General features: G+C 51.2%; 2 protein-coding genes across 4 annotated transcripts; one reads left to right on the top strand and one right to left on the bottom strand.

The window, feature by feature from the left end:
* Nucleotides 1–20: 20 nt before the first annotated feature.
* POLDIP2 (DNA polymerase delta interacting protein 2) lies at nt 21–10,051 on the top strand. 2 transcript variants are annotated; one of them, XM_037992779.2, is made up of 12 exons: nt 21–270; nt 1,692–1,773; nt 2,969–3,066; nt 3,764–3,860; nt 4,029–4,104; nt 4,323–4,430; nt 5,484–5,620; nt 6,475–6,501; nt 6,703–6,828; nt 8,098–8,177; nt 9,010–9,120; nt 9,759–10,051. In XM_037992779.2, exons 1-12 carry the CDS (start codon nt 110–112, stop codon nt 9,880–9,882), a joined length of 1,227 nt encoding a protein of 408 aa, XP_037848707.1. In that variant the 5' UTR covers nt 21–109; the 3' UTR covers nt 9,883–10,051. The 2 variants fall into 2 exon arrangements, with proteins under 2 accessions (XP_037848707.1, XP_008008966.2); XM_008010775.3 differs by having other exon boundaries at nt 9,010–10,051.
* A 173-nt stretch (nt 10,052–10,224) lies between these two features.
* TNFAIP1 (TNF alpha induced protein 1) lies at nt 10,225–21,856 on the bottom strand. 2 transcript variants are annotated; one of them, XM_008010776.3, is made up of 7 exons: nt 21,692–21,856; nt 17,482–17,800; nt 16,732–16,901; nt 15,920–16,009; nt 15,784–15,836; nt 14,800–15,022; nt 10,225–12,918 (listed from the first exon to the last, which is right to left on the bottom strand). In XM_008010776.3, exons 2-7 carry the CDS (start codon nt 17,684–17,686, stop codon nt 12,682–12,684), a joined length of 978 nt encoding a protein of 325 aa, XP_008008967.1. In that variant the 5' UTR covers nt 17,687–17,800; nt 21,692–21,856; the 3' UTR covers nt 10,225–12,681. The 2 variants fall into 2 exon arrangements, with proteins under 2 accessions (XP_008008967.1, XP_008008968.1); XM_008010777.3 differs by having other exon boundaries at nt 14,800–14,995; nt 21,692–21,851.
* Nucleotides 21,857–21,879: the final 23 nt, after the last annotated feature.

Genomic DNA, 21,879 nt, shown 5'->3' with positions numbered 1-21,879 from the left:
GGCCAAGAGGACCGGGACGCCGCGCGGGGCAGTGTGGGACGGGGGCGGAACGCCGCCCGGCCGCCGGTCAGGCTCTGTGTCAGCAGCCGGGCGGGCGCTCGGGCGGGACATGGCAACCTGTGCAGCCCGGCGGGCCCTGGCCGTGGGAAGCCGCTGGTGGTCCCGGTCGCTGACTGGGGCCCGGTGGCCGAGGCCGCTCTGTGCGGCGGCTGGGGCTGGGGCCTTCTCGCCAGCGGCGACCACGACGACGCGGAGGCACCTCTCGTCCCGGTGAGGGACGGAGCCAGGGGGCGCGAGGACTGGGCCTGGAGCCCAGGGAGCGTGTTCCTGGCCAGTGCGGAGGCCAGGTGCCCGGGCCGGCTGAGGGTGACTGGAGTTTGACCCAGGAGAGGGTCCCGAGCAGGGAGCCGACCTGCGCTGTCTGGGACATGTGCCAGGAGCAGGGAAGCCAGCGCGGCCCAGAGCCCTGGTTGTACAGGGCTGGACCTGAGGGGGAACAGTTTACCCTCCCCGAGTGAATCCTACTTCCCCGGCTGGGGTCCCCAGCACCGCTGTCAGAGGGCACCTTTTTAATTCTGCCCTAGGGCTTTGGCTTGAACCCTCAGCCTTTGGATTCGGATAAAGTCTCCCTCAGAAAGATGCTAGAGGTGGGAAACGAGACTCTTGGGTGTGGACCCTCGTAGGCCCCAGGTTTCCAAGTGACTCTGGGGAGATCGATTTTCTATATGTGACTCGGGGAAGGGGGTTTGAGGCCAAGGGGGTGGTGTGGAAACTCTCCGCGGATGGGATCGGCGGATCAAACGGGCTGGTGGATCAGTGGGAGGAAGCATAAAGTTCACATCTTCAAAACAGTAAAAACAGCCTCTATTTGAAGGGCCCCTAGAAAGTGCAGCCCTGTTCAGAGTGGTGACTGACGGTGCTGACCTTTTAGTGGCTGATATTAGACACTGACACTGGGGAGAGATGATAGCTATTTGCAATTTAAGACCCCTGTGAGAATATGAACAAAAACGATATTGAGAGACGCTAGGTGCAGTAGGAAATCTAGAGATGTTTAAGCTTTTCAAGGACAATATAAGGGCTACAGGTTAGAGGGGGAGATGGACATGGAATTACAATACAGGACAAATATTTTTTGAGCACCTCTTCTACACTAGGCTCTGAGGGGGCAGTACCAGCTAATCAGACTCAGGCATTGCTCCCAGGGAATTTACAGTATTTAATAAAGATAAGACATGAACACAACTGAAATGTAAAGTGGGCAGGATATTGCTTGATGACTTGTGATTTAGAAAATGTAAGAAAAGAAGAAAAAAAGATATACCCCTTCTTAAAAAATTGAAAAAGTGAGCAAGACAGTTAAAGTGCTGTGTGAGGTCAGGAGCGTGGGTTAGGGAAGAAACAAGGGCAGGAGTACATTTGAGCAGAGTGTGAGGGCATGATATGACAAATGCCCCGTGAAGAGAGAAGACAGTAATATGGGAGCGGTCACATCTAACACTGGGAGACTGGGGAGGTTTTCACCAAGGAGGAGTAAAGCCTTTCCTGCTCCAGCTGGCCCCACTACCCCAAACCCTTCTCTGCTGTCATCGCCGTGGCCCCTCAGTATCCTAGGAGCTTTTTCTGGTGGATGAGTACCATTACCTTCTCAGCTTTGTTCTTCTCAACTTGTTCTTTTCCTTCCTACTCAGAAATCGACCAGAGGGCAAAGTGTTGGAGACAGTTGGTGTGTTTGAGGTGCCAAAACAGAATGGAAAATATGAGACCGGGCAGGTGAGTATTGGGCTGGGTCATCTTTCATTTTCATAGAGTGCTTTGCTTCTGAAAGAAGTCAGATTAGGTCACAGGCCTGCATGGTATGGTTTTCCATTCATTCCTCCTTGATGTTTGGTGCCAGACCAGAATCAAATTTTTATTTATTTTTTATTTATTTTTTGTGAGACAGAGTTTCGGTCTTGTTGCCCAGGCTGAAGTGCAATGGCGTGGTCTCGGCTTACCGCAACCCTCACCTCCCAGGTTCAAGTGATTCTCCTGCCTCAGCCTCCCAAGTAGCTGGGATTACAGGCATGCGCCACCACGCCCGGCTAATTTTGTATTTTTAGTGGAGATGGGTTTACTCTATGTTGGTCAGGCTGGTCTCGAGCTCCCGACCTCAGGTGATCCTCCTGCGTTGGCCTCCCAAAGTCCTGGGGATTACAGGCATGAGCCACCGCACCTAGCCCAGAATCAAAGTTTTATAGATACGGTTTCTGTTCTCCTAGATTTGAATGCACTTAATGTGTCAGTGGGTTCTCTTTCCAAGTTAGTGTGGACAGGGATGGTGTGGACTATAGTGAGGTTTAGACAAGTTGCTGAAGATTTCTCTAACATAGTGGATGGTGGGAAGCCAGTGGAGGGAGCTTTCAGAAAAGTAAACCTTTGATGCTTTGCTGCAGTAAAATTGACTTTAGTGTGGTAAACTCTGGATGTGTGGTTCTTTTTCTATATCAGCTTTGTTCTGGGTCCACTGGGATAGATTTAGGCCCTTCTAGGATATCATAAGTTAAGGAAGACTTTTTGTTTGTTCAACATTTTATTTTTCTGTGTGCCTACAATAGACCAGGCATTGTGCATTAGGGTTAAATCAGAAAGCAAAGTAGACATGATTCCTACCATTCTGGAGTTTCTAGTCTAGAAAAGAATGAATGATTTGCAAATGGCCAATAGCTGTACATTGTGCTAAGTGGAAGGGAGGTCAGGGAAGGCTTCTTGGAGGTCTAAGCTTTTACCTAAAGGATGAGTAGAGTCAGCCAGGTAAAGAAGAAATAAGAGTGTTCCAGCCATTGGTCTGGTTGATCACAGACTTCAAGGGAAAAGGTAGCAAGACCTTGTGCTGGAGTTGCCTCCACCTGTGCTGCTTTGTGGTCTGGGGCCCACCTGGATGGATTTGCTGGACTACAGACTCACTGAGGCCCCTCTTTCCTCCCAGCTTTTCCTTCATAGCATTTTTGGCTACCGAGGTGTTGTCCTGTTTCCCTGGCAGGCCAGACTGTATGACCGGGATGTGGCTTCTGCAGCTCCAGAAAAGTATGTTTCCCTGTGGTTGTGCCTCACAGTATCCTCAGGAGGAGATGGCAGACATATGTAATGGGGGTACCAGGGGTGATGACAGCATCCTCCTGGGCCTTGGAAACATCCCCAGAGTACTTCTCTGGGACTAAGACCCATGGAGACAAAAGTGCTGAGTGCCAGGGATAGTCTCAGTCAGAGAGTCCCTTTAGGCCTCCCCAGAATGCTTTCTTAAGCCACTCCTAATTTTCATTATGAGTACCACAGAGGGCATTTGGGGGACAAGTCTTCTTGATTTGTTGATGTTCAGCTGGAGTCTTTCCCTCAATCTCACATCATCCCTAGAATACATTAAAACAGAAAAAGTTCAGCTCCATTAAGTGATCACAGACAGTCCCTGGGATATAAGAAGATAAGAGTACTCTGGGCCCTGGGGACTGAGGTGGCAATTTGATTTTCTCAACATGGCCCCCTTCTTTTAAGAGGTATCCACACAGTCAGATGATGGCTGCATACCATGGTCTTCCATGCTGTATTATTTGCCCCAACTGAGGAGCAGCTGAGCTGAGGTGCTGCAGAATGGGTGTCCAGCTGGTGCTAAAAAGCCCCTTCAGATCAGGGACCAGCCTGTTTAGGTCAGGAGGGGTAGGGAGCTGAATCAGGTGCAGCTTCCATTTCTCGTGTGGTGATCTTGGCCTCCTTCTCCCACCCATAGAGCAGAGAACCCTGCTGGCCATGGCTCCAAGGAGGTGAAAGGCAAAACTCACACTTACTATCAGGTGCTGATTGATGCCCGTGACTGCCCACATATAGTAAGTAAGCAAAATGGCTGGGCCTGGGGGTCCTCTCCATGGAAAGTCCTGCATCCCAATGGGGACAAAGGGAGGGAAAGGGGTCAAACAGAGCCCAGGTCAGTCCTGGTCCCCAAGGCCTTGGACTGCACAGTGGCAAACAAAGCCCTGATTCACTTCTTGCCTCAGTCTCAGAGATCTCAGACAGAAGCTGTGACCTTCTTGGCTAACCATGATGACAGCCGGGCCCTCTATGCCATCCCAGGTGAGTAGTTAGCATTTGAATGGTGCCTGTCAAGAAGGAGTCTGGTGTGTCTCAGGGAGAGGATCCTGATGTCCTGTCATCCACTGGGAGGGATTATGATGCCAGGGTATGATACCAGGGTTGTCCCATACTGGGACAAGGCCAGTTAATGTCTCTTCTCAACCCCATTTCTCTCCTCTCCTGTGTGAGTTTCACTGTGTTCTGCATCTCTGTACCAGGCTTGGACTATGTCAGCCATGAAGACATCCTCCCCTACACCTCCACTGATCAAGTTCCCATCCAACATGAACTCTTTGAAAGATTTCTTCTGTATGACCAGACAAAAGGTAATCTCTCTCAAGAAGGGGAGGTGGAATGGGAGGGCCTTTTCATCAAAGAATATCATAGAAATAATTCCAGGGCTGGGCGCAGTGGCTCACGCCTGTAATCTCAGCACTTTGGGAGGCCCAGGCAGGTGGATCATCTGAGGTCAGGAGTTCGAGACTGGCCTGGCTAACCTGGTGAAACCCTGTCTCTACTAAAAATACAAAAATTAGCTGGGCATGGTGGTGGGTGCCTATAATCCCAGCTACTTGGGAGGCTGAGGCAGGAGAATCACTTGAACTCAGGAGGCAGAGGTTGCAGTGAGCCAAGATCACACCATTGCATTCCAGCCTGGATGACAGAGCGAGACTTCATCTCAGATTTAAAAAAAAAAAAAAATGGGCCAGGTGCTGTGGCTCACGCCTGTAATTTCAGCACTTTGGGAGGCTGATGTGGGCGGGTCAGTAGGTCAAGAGATCGAGACCATCCTGGCCAATTTGGTGAAACTCTGTCTCTACTAAAAATATAAAAATTAGCTGGGTGTGGTGGCGTGCATCTGTGGTCTCAGCTACTTGGAAGGCTGAGGCTGGAGAATTGCTTGAACCCAGGAGGCGGAGGTTGCAGTGAGCCAAGATCGCGCCACTGCACTCCAGCCTGGCGACAGAGCAAGACTCCATCTCAAAAAGAAAAGAAAAGAAAAGTAATTCCAAAGCTCTATTTCCACAACCCTTTTCAACACCCTGTTAGACCTGTCATGCCTCATAGGTGTCATACCTGACAGATGGCAGTTATTTTCTTACAGATATGGAAACTGAGGATCAGGGATGATGACAAGGGACTCAAGGTTGTTAGTAGCAGAGTGAGGGCTGAAAACCAGGGCTCTTAACTCCCAGGAGCTAGGTACACTAGCTCCTCGGGGCTTACTCTTGGTAGCAGTCCTGCGCCTTCTTCCAGCCTGTACTTTTGCTTCATGTGTGAGCATCCTGTTTGCCTGGGCCACCACTAGGAAGGGTTTTCTAGGAGGGGCAATGGCATTGGACTGTTGGCTTGGACTAACCAATTGTATCTTGCCCCAGCACCTCCTTTTGTGGCTCGGGAGACACTAAGGGCCTGGCAAGAGAAGAATCATCCCTGGCTGGAGCTCTCTGATGTTCATCGGGAAACAACTGAGAACATACGTGTCACTGTCATCCCCTTCTACATGGGCATGAGGGTATGTGGCCAGCCTGGACCCCTTCTAGCAGGGGTAGGCCTCAAGGTATATGGTGTCCTTAAGGTGACTGCTGGGGGAGGGGAGTCTAAATATAAACCATGTCCCTGTGGTTCTGCTCCCAAGTGGTGGGGTTGAGTAGCCTCTAGACAGTGGCTGACACCAAGACCTAGAGCAGGCAGGGAAACTCATAGGTCCCAGGAAGGAATCCTTTATCCTGTCTCTTCCCTCTTGCTCAAAGGGAGCCATGTTTATGAAGAATATACACACAATTATTTAAAGCAGTGTAGGCATAACACTTTACACATTATAGACACTTAAACATTGCCTGGCTGTAAGCATGTGCAGTGGTAGGGGCCGCCCAACTCCACAGACAGAAGCTATAGGTCAGAGAAGTGTGATAGTCGTTGCATGTTTGGATACAAATATAAATGAAACACCGTCCCTGTCTTTCAGGACCTCATAGTAGTGGAGGAGGCCAACTTAAAGTATTATAGTAAGGGACAGTAATGGGAGACAGGAGGAGGACAGGGGCCCAGGGCAGCAAGGATAGGGGGCAGGGCTGGCCAGGAAGACAGTGAAAAAGGTAAGAGTCCTGTAGCTGATTTCTGTTGGCATCCAGCTCTGTTGGCGATCTTGAAGGGATGAAGAGTGGGGAGGCCAGGAGTGGATACAGGGATGTTGCCTCCCTGTGTGTGTGTAGGCCATGGTTCAGCTATCATCCTTATCTCACAGATACTCTCAATTTGGTCTGTCTGCAACCTTCCTGGAATACATCAACTGCATTGGAGAGATGTTGATTGGAACACACTTGGTCTTGCCCTGTGGGACTTAAATTCTTTTTATTTTCTCCCTAGGAAGCCCAGAATTCCCATGTGTACTGGGTGAGTGGCACTGTCTGGGAGAAGGGGAGCTTGTGGGGTGTGCCTGGGGGTCAGGGTGGAGGTAGGGGAGCTCACCTTCTGGCGGGAGCGGAGCCTGTGCAGTGCATGTGTCAGCTTTGTTGACTTTTGCTTTGCACAGAATTCTGAGGAGGGTTACCCAAAGTTTATTTTTTTAAACTCCCTCTCCCACATCCCCTTTAGTGGCGCTACTGTATCCGTTTGGAGAACCTTGACAGTGACGTGGTACAGCTCCGGGAGCGGCACTGGAGGATATTCAGTCTCTCCGGCACCTTGGAGACAGTGCGAGGCCGAGGGGTAGTGGGCAGGGTGAGCATCCCTGGTCTAGTCATTCTGGTCCTGTGCAGCAAGCCTGGGGGCTTAGTGCAAGGCTTCCTTCTCCTTTGTGGTTATAGACAGAGGCTCACTTTGTGAACACATTGTGGTGTTTTGGGTTAGAAATCTTAAAACAACCCCATGAGATAGGTTTCTTAAAACCCATTTCATAGATGAAGAGAGTGAGACTGAGACGTTAAATAACTAGCCCATGGTCCCATAACTAGTAGTGGCAGGGCCTGGATTTAAACCTAAGTGAGTCTGAAGTCAAAACTTGTGTAGTTTTTAAAACTGGTATAGTGTCTTTTAAAAACCGAAATTTGAATGTTGTTAGGTGGGGCACGCACCCCCACCACTCGCTGTGATCTTGCCTCTTTGCCCCTTTACGTGTTTACATCCTCTGCTGGTCCTTGAAGAGATCTGATTTTATAATCCCTGCCTACCCAACCCTGTCTCCTGAGAAATAAAGTCACAAGCAGTACTGGTGTCAGAGGCGATATTCAACAAGCATTTATCAAATTCAGTGGGGACTGGGGAGGCAGGTGGTAAAGTGAATAAGAACAGGGCTTTAGATTTAGCTAGTGACTTCAAATTCCAGCTGAGTTATATATTCACTGCATAACTTTGAGCAAGTTATTTAACCAAAATCTTAGTTCCTTACTGCTAAAATGTGGATCACACCAATTACCTTATGATCACTAGGAGAATTACAGCAGCAGAGGTTTGCAGAGTACCTGCTGTGGTGCCTGGCACTTAGCACGCATGAATGGACACTGGAGGGGATATCTCCACAGTAGGTCCTTCGTTTTTAGAGACAGGGTCTCGCTGTGTCACCCAGGCTGGAGTGCAGCAGTGTGACCATAGTTTACTTTCCTGGGCTCAAGCAATCCTCTGCTTCAGCTTCTTGAGTAGCAAGACTACAGGCACACACCATTATGCCTGGTTAATTAAAAACTTTTTTTTTTGTGGAGATGGGGTCTCACTGTGTTCCCCAGGCTGCAGAGGAGGTCCTTTGCCCAGTGCCCTCGGACATTCAGTCTGAGATATCTTTCCCAGAGCCAGCATAAGAGGCCCAGGCCAAATGGTCATGCTGTGGGAGGAGGTACTAGCAGGCAGCGTTATCGTGTTGTGGGATGCCTGCTATGGCGGTGGCTGGGCGGGGGAAATTCAGTCTTGATGAACTGGCAGTCAGCATGTAACCCTGGGGTACAGGAAACATGTCCCTGGGGCTTGGCCTGACCCATTTTGCCTAAACCCTTACAGGAACCTGTGTTATCCAAGGAGCAGCCCGCGTTCCAGTATAGCAGCCACGTCTCGCTGCAGGCTTCCAGTGGGCATATGTGGTGAGTGAGTGTGCACAGCAGTAGGGACCACCCAGCTCCACAAACAGAAGCTGTAGGTCAAAACAGTGAGAGCTTAGAGTTTGCCATTAACTCTGGGCCAAGTTACATTCTTAGAGGGAGCCTTATCTGCTATTTATTGTTGTATGGGACTTGTCTGATTTTCTCTTACTGCCTGTTTCCCAGTTCCCTATGATTTGTGGACTGAGGTCTTAGGCCAAAGAGGTCTGGTGATTTGATGCTGCAGAGTTTCTCATATAATTGGGTTTTTTCCCTTTGTGTTTCACTCTTTAGCCTGAAAATGCAGTTGGGTAGCTTATGCAGTATGTATCTAAAGGCCAGAATCTGGACACCTTTTTTTTTTTTTTGGAGACAGAGTTTCGCTTGTTGCCCAGGCTGGAGTGCAACGGCGCAATCTCGGCCCACTGCAACCTCCACCTCCCGGGTTCAAGCCATTCTCCTGCCTTAGCCACCCAAGTAACTGGGATTACAGGCATGCGCCACCACATCCGGCTAATTTTGTATTTTTAGTAGAGACGGGGTTTCTCCATGTTGGTCAGACTGGTCTCAAACTCCTGACCTCAGGTGATCTGCCAGCATCAGCCTCCCAAAATGCTGGGATTATAGGCATGAACCACTGCAGCTGTTTTTCTTTTCATGGATAACCATGAGGGGCTCTTGGGTCTCTGGACGAGTCCTCCTGTCATGAGCTAGACAGAAGAGAGCTCAGGCTCACACATCCTCTGTGGCTGGCAGCTGAGGGCATGGGGCCATCCAGATCCTTAGGAGACCTCAGCCCTGGCTCCTTCTAAACCAGCTTCTCTCTGACCTGCAGGGGCACATTCCGCTTTGAAAGACCTGATGGCTCCCACTTTGATGTTCGGATCCCTCCCTTCTCCCTGGAAAGCAATAAAGATGAGAAGACACCACCCTCAGGCCTTCACTGGTAAGGCCAGCTGAGGCCCCAAGTGCTTCCTTGGTCACCAGGAAGAACAACTGTCATCCCACAATTGCTGCAGAACTCTTCTCTCCCCATCATGGGCCACAGTGGGTCTCTTAATTTGATTGTGGGGTTCTTTTTGTGGTGAGGGTGGTATAACTTTTCTTCAGAAGACCCATGTGGGACACCTCCAAGGCTGGCCTCCTCATAAGCCCTGCCTATACCATGTTCCAGTAAACCTCTCCACCTAGGAACTGTTTTCAGCTGCCACAGGCCTGGAGGAGTTTCCTGGCCTGTCACGTGAGGTTTGATCAGTAAACCAGTGCACGCTTGGCCACCCTTGCCATTTCTGCTCCCAGAGTCTCAGGCTTCCCTTCTGACCCAGTGTGTGCTCTTGATTGCTTTCTCTGCTGCCCTTTGAGGGAGCTGCCCCCCGGTAGGGCATGTGCCTGTTTCTCTCTCAGCCTGGAGGCTGGCTGGACATCTCCTACGGTCAGTGTGCCTCTCAGCTAGTTGGCAGGGTTGCTGGACTGGACTCCTGTTCACTTTACCTTCTGCCAAATGCAGAGAGGGAGACCAGTGTCAGAGTCAGAGTGGCCTGGCTCTTAGCACTGACCAACCATTGCCATTTCTGGCCTCGCTAGGCCCAGGAGAGGAGGGAGGCAAGCCAGTCGGGTTTCCTGGAGCAATGGGTGTGCCAGCCCTGAGCATGACTCTGCCAAGCATCCAGACCACAAATGCAGGAATTTGGCCGAGGAGCAGCTTTAGGTATGGATGACGACTAAGCCAAGCTACTTCCTGAGCTTCTCAGATTTCCAAGAGCCAGAGATGAATTGTGCTGCAACTTGCCCCAATTCTTAGGATTTCTTCTCCTCCGCCACTGCAGTGATTGTTAGAGGTCATTTTCTTGAATTAATATTAAATCACAGTTCCAGCCCTTGTTAGTGTTGTCCTTAGTCCTCCAGGGGGAGCCGGGGTTGCAGGGCAACAGTACAGTCACGCTTATGACCTAGCTAGAACACAAGGTCAGGTGATAACGGAAACACAGGAACTCAGCCCATGGCCGCAAGCTGGCCAAGGCCTGCTCACTGTAAACATGGCTCTGTACCATTGAGTTTAACACAATTTTATTAGAAATTAGTGTTTGCTTCCATCACTAATGCTGAGCAACCAAATATTACAGTTATGTGATAAGGAAAAATTCTCTCCTGCCCAGGACCTGCGCCATCCTTTAGGCCGACCTTGGTCACATACCAAATTCAATAAAATCCAATACTGGTCTGTGTTGTTAACAGCAGGCTGCCAGGTTTCTCAGAAACTGACAAGAAAGTCTGACCTTCATCCATACTTTTTTGTTTACTTACCCTTGGGCTGCTTGGAGTTGAAAAATGCACACAGCCAAGAGAGTTGCTTTCTGAATAGGGCTGTAAACTTTCCAAGAAAACCCCCAAACTTTTAAGCCATAAGGTCTGATTTAAGAAGCTAAGATCATGTCAGTGAGTTCAATGTTAGTATTTTCCTTAAGACCAAGGAGATATTTTCAGTCAGAGAAGATAAATGCCCAGTCCCAGACTACTGTGCTTTCTCGGCAAGAAAGACCGAGACATTGAGGATGTGAACGTCAAAGCAGTAAGCAGGGACTAAAGGGGATGGGGAGGTCAAAAGGCAAGCATCAAAACACCTCAGTGGGGAGCTGGGAATTTGAGTATTAAAGGACCTCAAGAGGGCAGCTGAGAAAATAGGCCAGTGGTCTCAGGCCGACGCATTCCAGTCTCTGTGGGAAAGTCACAAAGCCAAAGCCTGAATTTGGCCAAAGAAATGGATTTGTCTTTATCTTGTTAACCTCAATGAGGGCTGGAAGAACTAGTAGCTGACCACCAAGGTACCTGACCTGAGAGTCTTAGTGCTATTTATACATTCAAGACTGTGACTAACATAAAATGCCTAATTAGAAAGTCACATTTCCCCTGTCCCGCCGTCATGTCACTTCAGGTCCTTGTGTCTAACCCTGGGTCTGGCATTTGCCCATAGGCTCTGTGGCATCAGCTATCATAAAAGTAGTTAAGAGGGATAAACTTGATAACCTGTGTTCTCTCCAAAGAGCGGAAAGTGGGTACAGTATGTGGCTACGTTGCTTTGTTAGGCTGGCAGAACAGTCCCTCCCTGATACCATTCCTTTGGAAAATAATTCCGATAAGCTGAATTCTGGTTTGGCCAAGCCAAACAAAAAGGAATGAAAACCAAAGCCCTAAAGAGGAACTTACCTCCTGGCTAGTTCTTGGCATCCCCATGGCTGAGTTACCCAACAAGGAGTGAAAGCTTTCAGGGTGCTTCGGTTGCTCCTGTCATCCTGCACTCAGAGACACCACTGGGCAGAACCACTATCCCAGCCAGGACAAACCAAGACCACAGGTGGTGTGGGCAGGGGGTAGATGTGTGGCCAAGCATGGGCTACCTCTGTGCAGGGGCTGCTGGGAGCACCGGGCTCTGAGTTTGCTGTCCTCAGCTGATGGGCATGCCAGCCAACACCATGCAGTACCCACAGGCTCCACGGTCTTCCTGCCGTGGCTCATGTTTCTGGCCCCTGTGACAGCTCTTTGGCTTTACCGTATGTGAGGACAGCATGGCTGGAAGCCAAGGGTACTCAAGAGAACCACAAAGAGCAGTCATGCTAGGCCTAGGAGCCAGTGATGTGACTCTAAGATGGGGAGGTAAAATGTCCTTTCTCACAGGCACCCTGTGAGGACTGCAGGTCCCAGCTTAGCCATCCTTCCCTCCTCGGTGCACTCTGAGCTGCTGGCCAGGCTGGCAAAGCCAGAGCTGCTTTGTTGGATGTTTTTTTATTGCTTCCTCTTTATCCCCTCTTTATCCTCTATTCTGCAGGGAAGCAGGGATTAGGGTAGAAAGACATGGGTCAGGGAGAATATCAACCTCCTGAATAACAGTACAAAGTGCTTTAAAGAAACAGATCCCACAGGCATGGAGAAGGGCCAAGGATTCTGCCATATGTAGGGTCTTGGCACCCTGAAGGGCAAAAGAAATGCCCAGTTTCCTCGTTACTAGATTCATTTCCTAGATTATTTTTTAAAAACCAAACTTACCAAGCCTTGTGCTTAAACACCTTAGGAAAAAAGACATCCCACCTTCCATTATAAAACTGGGCCTCTACAACACCAGGAGCGGCCTTTTCCCCAGAATGAACCCATTCCCCATGGGCCTCAGCTGAGGCCTAAGGGGCAGTAGCCCTTCCACAGAGGGCCTAGGGGAAGGTTCGCAGCAGGAGGTGGGTCAGTCCATTTGCCCCAGGGAGCAGAAGCAGCTCCCTGTCAGACAGGAAGGGTGATGGTGAGCAGATAGGATAGGACTCAGTCTCCATAAGTGCTCGGGGGCAAGGCAGAGAAATGTGGTCCCTCCTCTGCCCAGACCCTCTGACCTCCGAGCAGGGTCTGTCATGCCTCTGGGTGCTGGAGCAGAGACCCAGCTAGCAGCAGCATGGGATGGCCAATAGGGCAGGTTCCACAGGACGAGAGATAGGGCCTCCCGTGCCCTGACTCTCTGAGGGTCTGGTCAGTCACGATGAGTAGACTGGTGGCCGAGCTGCCGGTCATCGTAAGTGCTGTAGCGCTTGACGTGGATGCGGCGGACACGGTCCCGCAGTTCAAAGGTCTCCTCGTCTTCACTGGGGGAAGCTTGGCTGCGGCTACGGCTTGTAGCCTCCAACAAGGAGTTGTCGGGAACTCGGGGAGTCTCATAGAGTAAAACGTTGAGTGTCTCCTCATAGATTCGGGCCTCTGGGAATTCCACCTGGGGTGAGGGAGGACGAAGACGGAGCAATGTTTCATCTTGGAGAGGGAGCTGTGTGTCAGAGCTGCTGGCCCTGAGGCTCCATAAGGCCTCTGCTACCTCTCATAAGACGGGTGGCGGTCCGTCTCCAGGGAGAGCCAGCCTCCCTCCGAAGGCGGGGTGAGGGAGTGTACTCTATAGACATGAGGACAGGGAAGACCAACACCCTCCACACCCCTGCCCCAGCCTGAGACCAAGGGACTAGCGGGCATAGAGGGTGGGCCAGGCCTAGGTCCAAACACAGCTCCACCACTTGCTAGCTGTGGAGCCTTGGGCTGAACCCTTCTGGGCTGTAGCTCCCATATGTACAAAAGGATGGTTTAGATCAACCCCTGAGAGTTGCTGTCAACATTACAGGAAAGATGTGATTGCTTAGCAGAACCCTGGCACATAGCAAACCACCAAGCAGAGACATACAAAGAGTAGCTGCTATGCTGAGTGGTTCCGCTGCCTTTCCCTGCCTGCCCGACCCAGTGTGTCACCGGCATGACCTGCCCAGAGGAGAGAAAGGGAATGCAGTCAAGCACCTGAATTCTAGCCTGACCTGCTCTGTTGGACTGAGCTTCTGTTCTCTCATCTGTCACATGGGGAGAGCGGCTCTAGCCCTGTGTGTCTCACAGGTGTGTTGTGAGAGGTCACAAGAGTTCATGAAAGAGGACACACTTAGGAAGATGCCAGGTGCTGCTGCCACTTCCACCGCAGCGTCACCAGCCACTAGAGACCTGCCCCTGAACCCTTTCGCCACCGATAGGGTCAGGAGCCACCCACACTGTCACCCTCCCTCCCACCCCTACACCAAAAACTGCAGGAGGAAGCAGGGTCACCTGTAAGCTGGCCTTCCCCAAACCCTCTGCAGATCTCCCAGCCGGAGGCACTTGAGTAGTTTAGGGGTCGACAGGTTGCTTGGCAAGTCTGGCTACTTTGAGCTCTTCACACCCACGTGGCCCTTCCCGGATGACCTGCCATCCACCCTAGCAGATCATCTCCAGGACCTGCACTCACAGGAGGCAGCTCCTTTCTGGGGTAACTGACTGCAGCTGGGGGAGAGGGGCCAGCTGAGTTTGTGATGACTGTCACCTATCAAATGCCTGATGTGTACCTGGCACTAAGTTGATTAGCCAGAAACCCCCAGCTAGTGGGGGCCAGTGAGGAGATTTTATTTTATTATTATTAAGAGTGTTTGGAAACTCCTGGGCTCAAGGGATCTTCCCACTGCAGCCTCCTGAGTAGCCGGGACTACAGGCATGTGCCACGATGCCTGGCTAATTTTTCTATTTTTTGTAAAGACGGAGTTTCACCATGTTGTCCAGGGTGGTCTTAAACTCCTGGGCTCAAGTGTTGTGCCCGCCTCTGTCCCTGGCTCAGATAGGAGATCTGAACAGCATTCTAACAGGAAAGCCCAAGCTATTTCTACACCGTACTTCCACTCCAGAAAGTTGTATCATTTTCATATCTTGTCATACCATCATCCCCATGTCTGCAAATAAGGAACCTGAGGCCCAGATGGCTTACGTGGCCTATCCAAAGTCAGCAAACTGGCAAGTGGTGGAGCCAGCGTTCAAACCTGAATTGGGCCGACTTCAAAGACCCAGTCCTTCCCACTGTACTAAGCCACTTCCTGCTGGTCAACGGCCCCTGCCCTGAGCTGTCAGGAACAAAGTGGTTCCCTTCCATTCCCCACACCCCCTTGTTCTGGCTTTGTCCTTGCCCAGCACCATTACCATGTTTGGAAAAAAGAGCCAAGTGCACGCCCCTTTTGCTCCATGCTAGTCACACCCCAACCACACCCTCCTACAGTGGGTGTGTGTCCTCCCTGACCCATGCAGGGGGAATCCCCCACACCTTGGTTTGCTTCTTCTCTGTGGCATACACGATGGAGGTACAGCACACCTCTGCCAGCTTACGGCCCTGGCCATAGAAGGACCAACAGCAGATCTCGTCGCCAATGACATCCTTGATGAAGAGCACGCGGCCGTTGAAGCGCAGGGAGAGCTTGTCAAACAGCTCGATGTTTTTCAGCAGGTGGTCGTCAGAGTTGCTGAAAAACCCACGTGGGCCAAGAGGCCTGGGAATGAGGTTCCAGTCCAAGGGAGGGTGCTAGACAATGGAGCCCTCCCCTCCCTCCCTTCCCCTGTCCTGTCCTGCTGAAATGAAAACAAGATGCCAGGGGGCCAGGAGAGAAAGGATCATAGGGTACCCTCTGGGTTAGGGGGCCTGTAAGGAAAAGGAACTGAGTTGGTTTTAAGTCAAAGTAGGGACAACTGAGGGAGCAGGTCTCCCCTCACTAACAGGGAAGGAAGGAGACAACGCTGCTATTTCAGTGGGAGGCATTCCTTCCCTTACTGTGGGGGTGACAGTAGCAATATGCCTGTCCACAGGGAAGCATAGGGAGGGTTTGGGACTCTGAACCTGCAGCCACCTGAGTCTACCTAACTGTGGCCTATGGATAGGACATGGGCTGGAGGGTGTGGGGAGAGAATCAGCCCAGTGTGAACCGCACAGGCTGACTCGGGGGACTCCCAGCTCACTGGCCTCCTAGCATCCCCTTCACCTGGTAGGATGACGTGTGAAAACACCTGACATGCTGCCTTCGTGATACACGTTGAGGGCGCATTTCACCTTCAATCATTTATATCCCAGCCAGGGCACCCTGCCGAGTTCCAAAGGCCTCTGTCCCAATTTCCCTTCTACTTTCTGTTCTTCCCCCACTTAGCACAGCTAGTTCCAGGCCCAGACCCACGCCGACCATGCTGGGAGTGCAGGCAGCATGCATTGGGTCTGCTGCCCAGTGTCTGCTCTGGCTGCTCAGCCTGTGACGCACCCTACCTGGTGTAGGAATACTTGTTGTTGCTTCTGTTGTACAGCAGCTTCACCACGGGCTGTGAAGGAGTTCAGAGTGAGGGCCAGGCCAGGGGCCTGGCATCCCCAGCCTGCAGCCCGCAGCCCTCAGAGGTCCCGGTACCTTGGTGGAGGATTCGATGAGCCGCTCCTCCTCCTTCAGGGATGTGATGATGGGGATGTTGCACACAGGCTGGTAGGAGTCCTTCTTGTCCTGCGTGACACAGAACAGAGAACCCTCTTTAGGATCTTCTGCTTTCCAGGCTTAGCCAGGTACCTCTGGAGCCCCTCTGCCATGGCCACCTGCTGCTTGGTAAGGAAGTGTCAGACACAAATCATGAGGCCCCTGGCAATAGAAACTGCCAGCTGGAAAGTGGACCCCCATTTAGAAAACCCAAGATCCAGGCCAGGTGCGGTAGCTCACACCTGTAATCCCAGCACTTTGGGAGGCTGCGGCAGGCAGATCGCTTGAGCCCAGGAGTTTGAGATCAGCCTGGAAAACATGGTGAAACCTCAGTCCTACAGAAAATACAAAGATTAGCCAGGTGCCATGGCGCATGCCTGTATTCCCAGCTACTCTGAAGGCCAAGGCACGAGAATCACTTGAATCCAGGAGGCAGAAGTTGCAGTGAGCCAAGATCATACCACTGCACTCCAGCCTGGGTGACAGTCAAAAAAAAAAAAAAAAAAAAACCCAACAACCTAAAATCCAGGTATCAAAGCATAGACACCAGAAGCAGGGCCTAATCACGCTGCCAAGTGTGAACACCTGGCTGCCAGGTTGGGGGGCCTGGGTGGCGTCTCACTTGTCTCATTAGGTTTGCACTCATCAACCACGCCTCCCACACAACCTGCCAGGAACCAGAGTCCTCCATCCCACAAGAAGGGGCAACTCCTGACCTCATCTGCCCACCCTGCTCCGCCCCACCCGTGTACCTGCAGGGCACTCTGGCACATGTTCACCAGCCCCTGGATGAGGTAATACTTTGCTTCAGCCATCAATTCCTTGATTTCTTGCCGGTTCTGAGGGAGGGTGATGGTGTCATCTCGGAGGTAATTCAAAATGGTGCCAAAGTGCTTTCCACAACGGTCTATGAGGATCCAGCCTAGGGGTACAGATGACCCTACGGGGTTAGTTTGCCACCAGGTACCTCCGAGGCACGCAGAGACCACCTCATGAGCTGGCAGCAGGTGGCAAGGAAGGGGGTCCACAAGCACAAAGCCCTCGTGCAGAGTGACAGAGGCGGGGATGGAGGTTCTAGCACTCAGGCCCACGGCTGCTCTTCACCCTTCCTCTCTGAAACCCAGAACTGGCACATCCCACAGGGGATACAGCCCTCCAGGCTGTACAGGCCATAGGGGCCTAGGCTCAGGGCACCAGGCCCAGCCCAACACAGAAACCAACTGCTGCCGGCCTTCTGCCCACTGCCCAGTCTTAAAGTGATGGCTCCTATGAGAATGTTGTCCTATTCAAATATTTTAAAAGTATGGCTCTTCTTCCTGGAAAACGCATAAACATAGCATTCCATGTACAATTTCACAGAATTCTGAAGCTCTACTAGGGACTCCAGGTGATGACACCTTACATAAGGTGAAGAGGAAAAGTGACTGAATTCTAGATCTGGTCATTTCCTTGGGAACCTCTCCTGCCCTCCCCACCCCGAGCAGCAAGCCCCAGTGCCTCACCTTCTTTGTCTGTCAGCACCTCCATGCGCCCACTGAACATGGCCTTGAGCATGGTGTCGTGGCGGGTCAGGGCCCGCACAGTGGTATAGTACAGAGAGCCGCCCACGTTGAGCTGGACGTACTTGTTGCCCAGCCCTCCTCCCTTGAATCCACTGAGCTTGGGCTTGGCCCCTGAGGCCGGGCACAGGCAGGTGTCCCCCGACATCTCCCGCTGCAGGTAGATCACCACACGGCAGGAGGTAGGCTTGGAAGGCTCCACCGTGGTGGAAAGGGTCACGAGTGAGTGGCCAGTGGAGGCCAGAGCCTCATACTCTCAGTGCTGGACACGGGAAACGGGAGAGAAGACAAGAGTCAGCTGAGAGAACCCTTAGACCAGGAGGAGATAATAGCAGAAACATGACCGTACTCATTCTCTCCTTGACAAGCCCAAGCACTGCTCCCTGGCAGAGGCTAAGTCTCTGCCATTTTGCTTTCTTTTTTTTTTTTTTCTTAGAGACAGGGTCTCACTCTGTCATCCAGGCTGGAGTGCAGTGGCGCCATCTTGGCTCACTGCAACCTTTGCCTCCCAGGCTCAAGTGATCCTCCCACCTCAGCCTCCTGAGTAGCTGGGACCACAGATGCGCACCACCACACCCAGCTAATTTTTTTTTCTTTCTTTTTTTGGTAGAGACAGGATTTTACCATGTTGCCCAGGCTGGTCTCGAACTCCTCAGCGCAGGCGATCTGCCCACCTCAGTCTCCCAAAGTGCTGGGATTATAAGCGTGAATCACCGTGTCTGGCCTCCCTGCCATTTTTACTATAGCAGGAACCAGGGCTGGAGGCAGTCTCCCAGACTCCTGCCCTGGTCACCTCATCAGCCTCCCTGAGACTCAGCTCTATTCAGGGCCTCAAGGAAGACAAGCAAATCCATGGAATCAGTCAGAGAGGGCCAGAGGAACAGATCACCCTAGAGATCTATCAGTCAGATTCCAGTTACTTTCTTGTCAAGGTTCCCAGGATCCCAGACTTCCAGCCAAGCCTATTGGGAATCCAGCTAGCCTAGGAGTTTCCCAGGAGCCAGAGGGACAGGATGCACTTCCTTTCTAAAGATTCCAGCCTCAAGAGCAGCCTGTGCCAGTGTTTATTTTGAGCACCACCTAGAGTCTGGCTTCAGGAAGGAAAGTAAAAGCAGCTTCAGGAGAGAATTGAGTAAGCCAAGGTGGGGGGCGCTGGCCAGTGTTCTTGGCGTAGGTTTCCTGGGCTTTGGCTGGGGCTTCCTGACCTTCCCCTTTCTTGGCACCAGGCTTGTCCCAAGTTCCTGAAATTGTCACCATTTTTCAGGGAAGAACAGCTATAGGGTGGCTGTTTTCCTTTCTTTTTCCTGAGAGGGAGCCCAGCCCTACTCTCCTCTTCCCTCCCAATAAGAATGGGAGAAGAAAGGACTAGAAAAGATCAGAGGATAAATCTAAAAACAATGAGGTAAGCTGTGTGCTGCCACCTGCCTGTACTCCTGGCTACTCAGTAGGCTGAGGTGGGAGGATCTCTTGAGCCTGGTAGTCAAGACCAGCCTGGGCAACATAGCAAGACCCCATCTCTTGGCATTTAATATATATTAGCTCATTTAACTAATTCAGCCATTAAACTACTGAGTGCCTACTATGTTAAGCAATAGGGAACAATGAAAAAACATTGTCTTTGCCTTCAAACAGTTCAAAGGAGCATCATAACAGGAATTTTTAAAAAGAGAGAGAGCTAGCATTTATTGTACCCCTATGTGCCAGGCACTGGGTACTCAGAAGAGAACAAATATAGAAAGTCATGTCCACATGGAGCTTACATTCTAGTGGAAGGAAATAGACTATAAACAAGGACTTGAATAAATAAACAGATAATTCCAGAACCTGATAAATGCAATAAAGATAATAAAACAGTGATATGAGAGTGATTAGGGAGAGGCACTAATTTAGACAGAGGGACAGGGTAAGCATCTTTGGGAAGGTGACATTTCAGCTGAGGTTTGAAGAGAGCATTCTACACAGATGGAAGAGTAAGGGCAAAGTTCCTGTTAGAAACAAGTTTTAGGGGCCGGGTGTGGTGGCTCACACCTGTAATCCCAGCACTTTAGGAGGCTGAAGTGGGTGGATTGCTTGAGCCCAGGACTTCAAGACCAGTCTGGGCAACATAGTGAGAGTTTGTCTCTACAAATGAAAAAAAATTAGCCAGATATGGTGGCTCATGCCTGTGGTCCCAGCTGCTTGGGAGGCTGAGGTGGGACGATTGCTTGAGCCTGGGCAGGTCAGCCTGGGTGACAGGGAAATCTCGTCTCAACAACAAAATAAAAACAAGTTTTAGGATCAGAAATAAGGTCATAATGGCTGGTGCACAGACAGTAGGGGGAAGTTGGTTTGATGTCAAGTCAGGGAAGGCAGGTGTTAGATGATAACAAAGTGTGGATTTCATACTAATTGCTATTACATATATATATATATATATATACACACACACACACATATATATATATTTTTTGAAACAGAGTTTCACTCTTGTTGCCCAGGCTGGAGTGCAGTGGCACGATCTCGGCTCACTGCAACCTCCGCCTCCCAGGTTCAAGCTATTCTCCTGCCTCAGCCTTCCTGAGTAGCTGGGATTACACGCATGCACCACCATGCCCAGCTAATTTTGTATTTTTAGTAGACATGGGGTTTCTCCATGTTAGTCAGACTGGTCTTGAACTCTGGACCTCGGATGATCCACCCGCCTTGGCCTCCCAAAGTGCTGGGATTATAGGCGTGAGCTACTGTGCCCGGCCTATTGCTATATAATATATGAATCAACTGGAGAGTTGCAAGCAGAGGAGTGATATGATCTGACTTGCCTGTAGTGTATTTTGAAAAGATAACTGCTGCTGGGTAGAGAATGAATTGTAAAGGTGCAAGAGAGGAAGTGGGAAGACCAGAGGAAACTGTAGTCTAGGCAAGAAGAGATGGCGGCGGGCCTGGACCACGTTGGTAATAACGGAGACAGAAAAAAAGTGGAATGATTTCACCGAATGCTCATTACATGCAGGAGTTTACAGTTGCTCCTCTCTTGTAAGTGCAACCCAGAAGCAGGGCACTGGTTTCCTAAGTTTACTGCTGTGTTCCCCTAATGGTGCTTAGCACAATGCCATGCACATTTTAAGTATTTAACATATGTCAGTTTGTTAGATTGAAATTGTCCCTGAAAAGATTTAGGTAAGTCCCTGGGAAGAATGTCCAAGGAAGTGGTCGGCCAGCGTGGGTGCTGTGTGAAGCAGTGAATTCCTTTGGCGGCTTGTCTGGGAGACTCTTTCCTTTGCCACAGAGGTTGGGTATGGGAGGTGAACCCTCACCAGGAGGCTGCCAATGACTAAGAAACACTAGAATGGTATGAGATCACCTTCCCTTTTTCCGCCCACCTCAAAGGAATAAATCCACCTCCCTAACAGGCATTAGCAAGTTCCCGATGTATTTTGTGTCTAGCCCTAGTTTTCCCAGGATCAAAGAAAGCATGCATACATGTTCTGTCAATGCAAAGGAGCTCAAAGGATAGGCCTGCCAAGAGAGGTCGGCGGATCCAGAGTTAATCTATTCCTTTCCTACAAAGCAATTGCTTTGAGCCCCTGGATGACGTCAATCAGATTCCGCCCAGACCAATGGGTTCCAGGAATCCTGTGGCAGGTGACGCCCCAGAAAGTAATTCCAGTGAGAATGAAGTTTCCACTGATAGCCACAGTGCTCTTCCTTCCGCACTTTGTGTGTGGATATTTGGGGATGCCTGGGGCTAGGGGCGGATCCATGGCTCACGCAACGAAGCTAATGGGAACCCAAGCAGAACAAAGGGCAAACAGCCGCGGCTGTAGAAAGAGGAGAGGTCTAAAAGGAAGAAGGACCCAGAAATCCGTCAGACACGGAGGACGGCGCGGGGAAAGCTGAGGGCTAGAGTGGGCGGATCTAGCAGAAACCCTAGGTGTAAAGGTTAAGCGTCACCCAAAAAATCCTGGGAAATGTGGCCGGTGTGGGCTCTTCTCTAGCCCGGGCCACTCCTCACTACCGAGAAACCCACACCGATTCTCACGCCCACCCTCCGTGGGAGATCAGAGCTCTCCTTTTCCCCTACGCCGCCCGCGCCTTTTCCCCAGGACGGGCTCGCTATACTCCAGCAGGGGCCGTCCACCCCTTCCCCGAGGGCATCTGCGGGCCCGGCTCTCACCGTCCCCGGGGGCGCCTCTCCTCTCAGCTGGGTGGCCAGCGGACTCCGAGCCGCCCCTAGCCTGCAGCCGCCTGCCCACCAGCAGTCCCGGGCTGTGAGCTCACATCCTGCGCTCGCCGACTCCGCCCGGAGTGCGCCCAGCCCCGCCGGTCGGGGAGCCTGAGACTACAAGTCCCTGCATGCATAGC

Source organism: Chlorocebus sabaeus, chromosome 16 (genome assembly GCF_047675955.1).
Source record: "Chlorocebus sabaeus isolate Y175 chromosome 16, mChlSab1.0.hap1, whole genome shotgun sequence".
Classification (NCBI taxonomy): Eukaryota; Metazoa; Chordata; class Mammalia; order Primates; family Cercopithecidae; genus Chlorocebus; species Chlorocebus sabaeus.
This window is presented reverse-complemented; position numbering and strand designations above follow the sequence as displayed.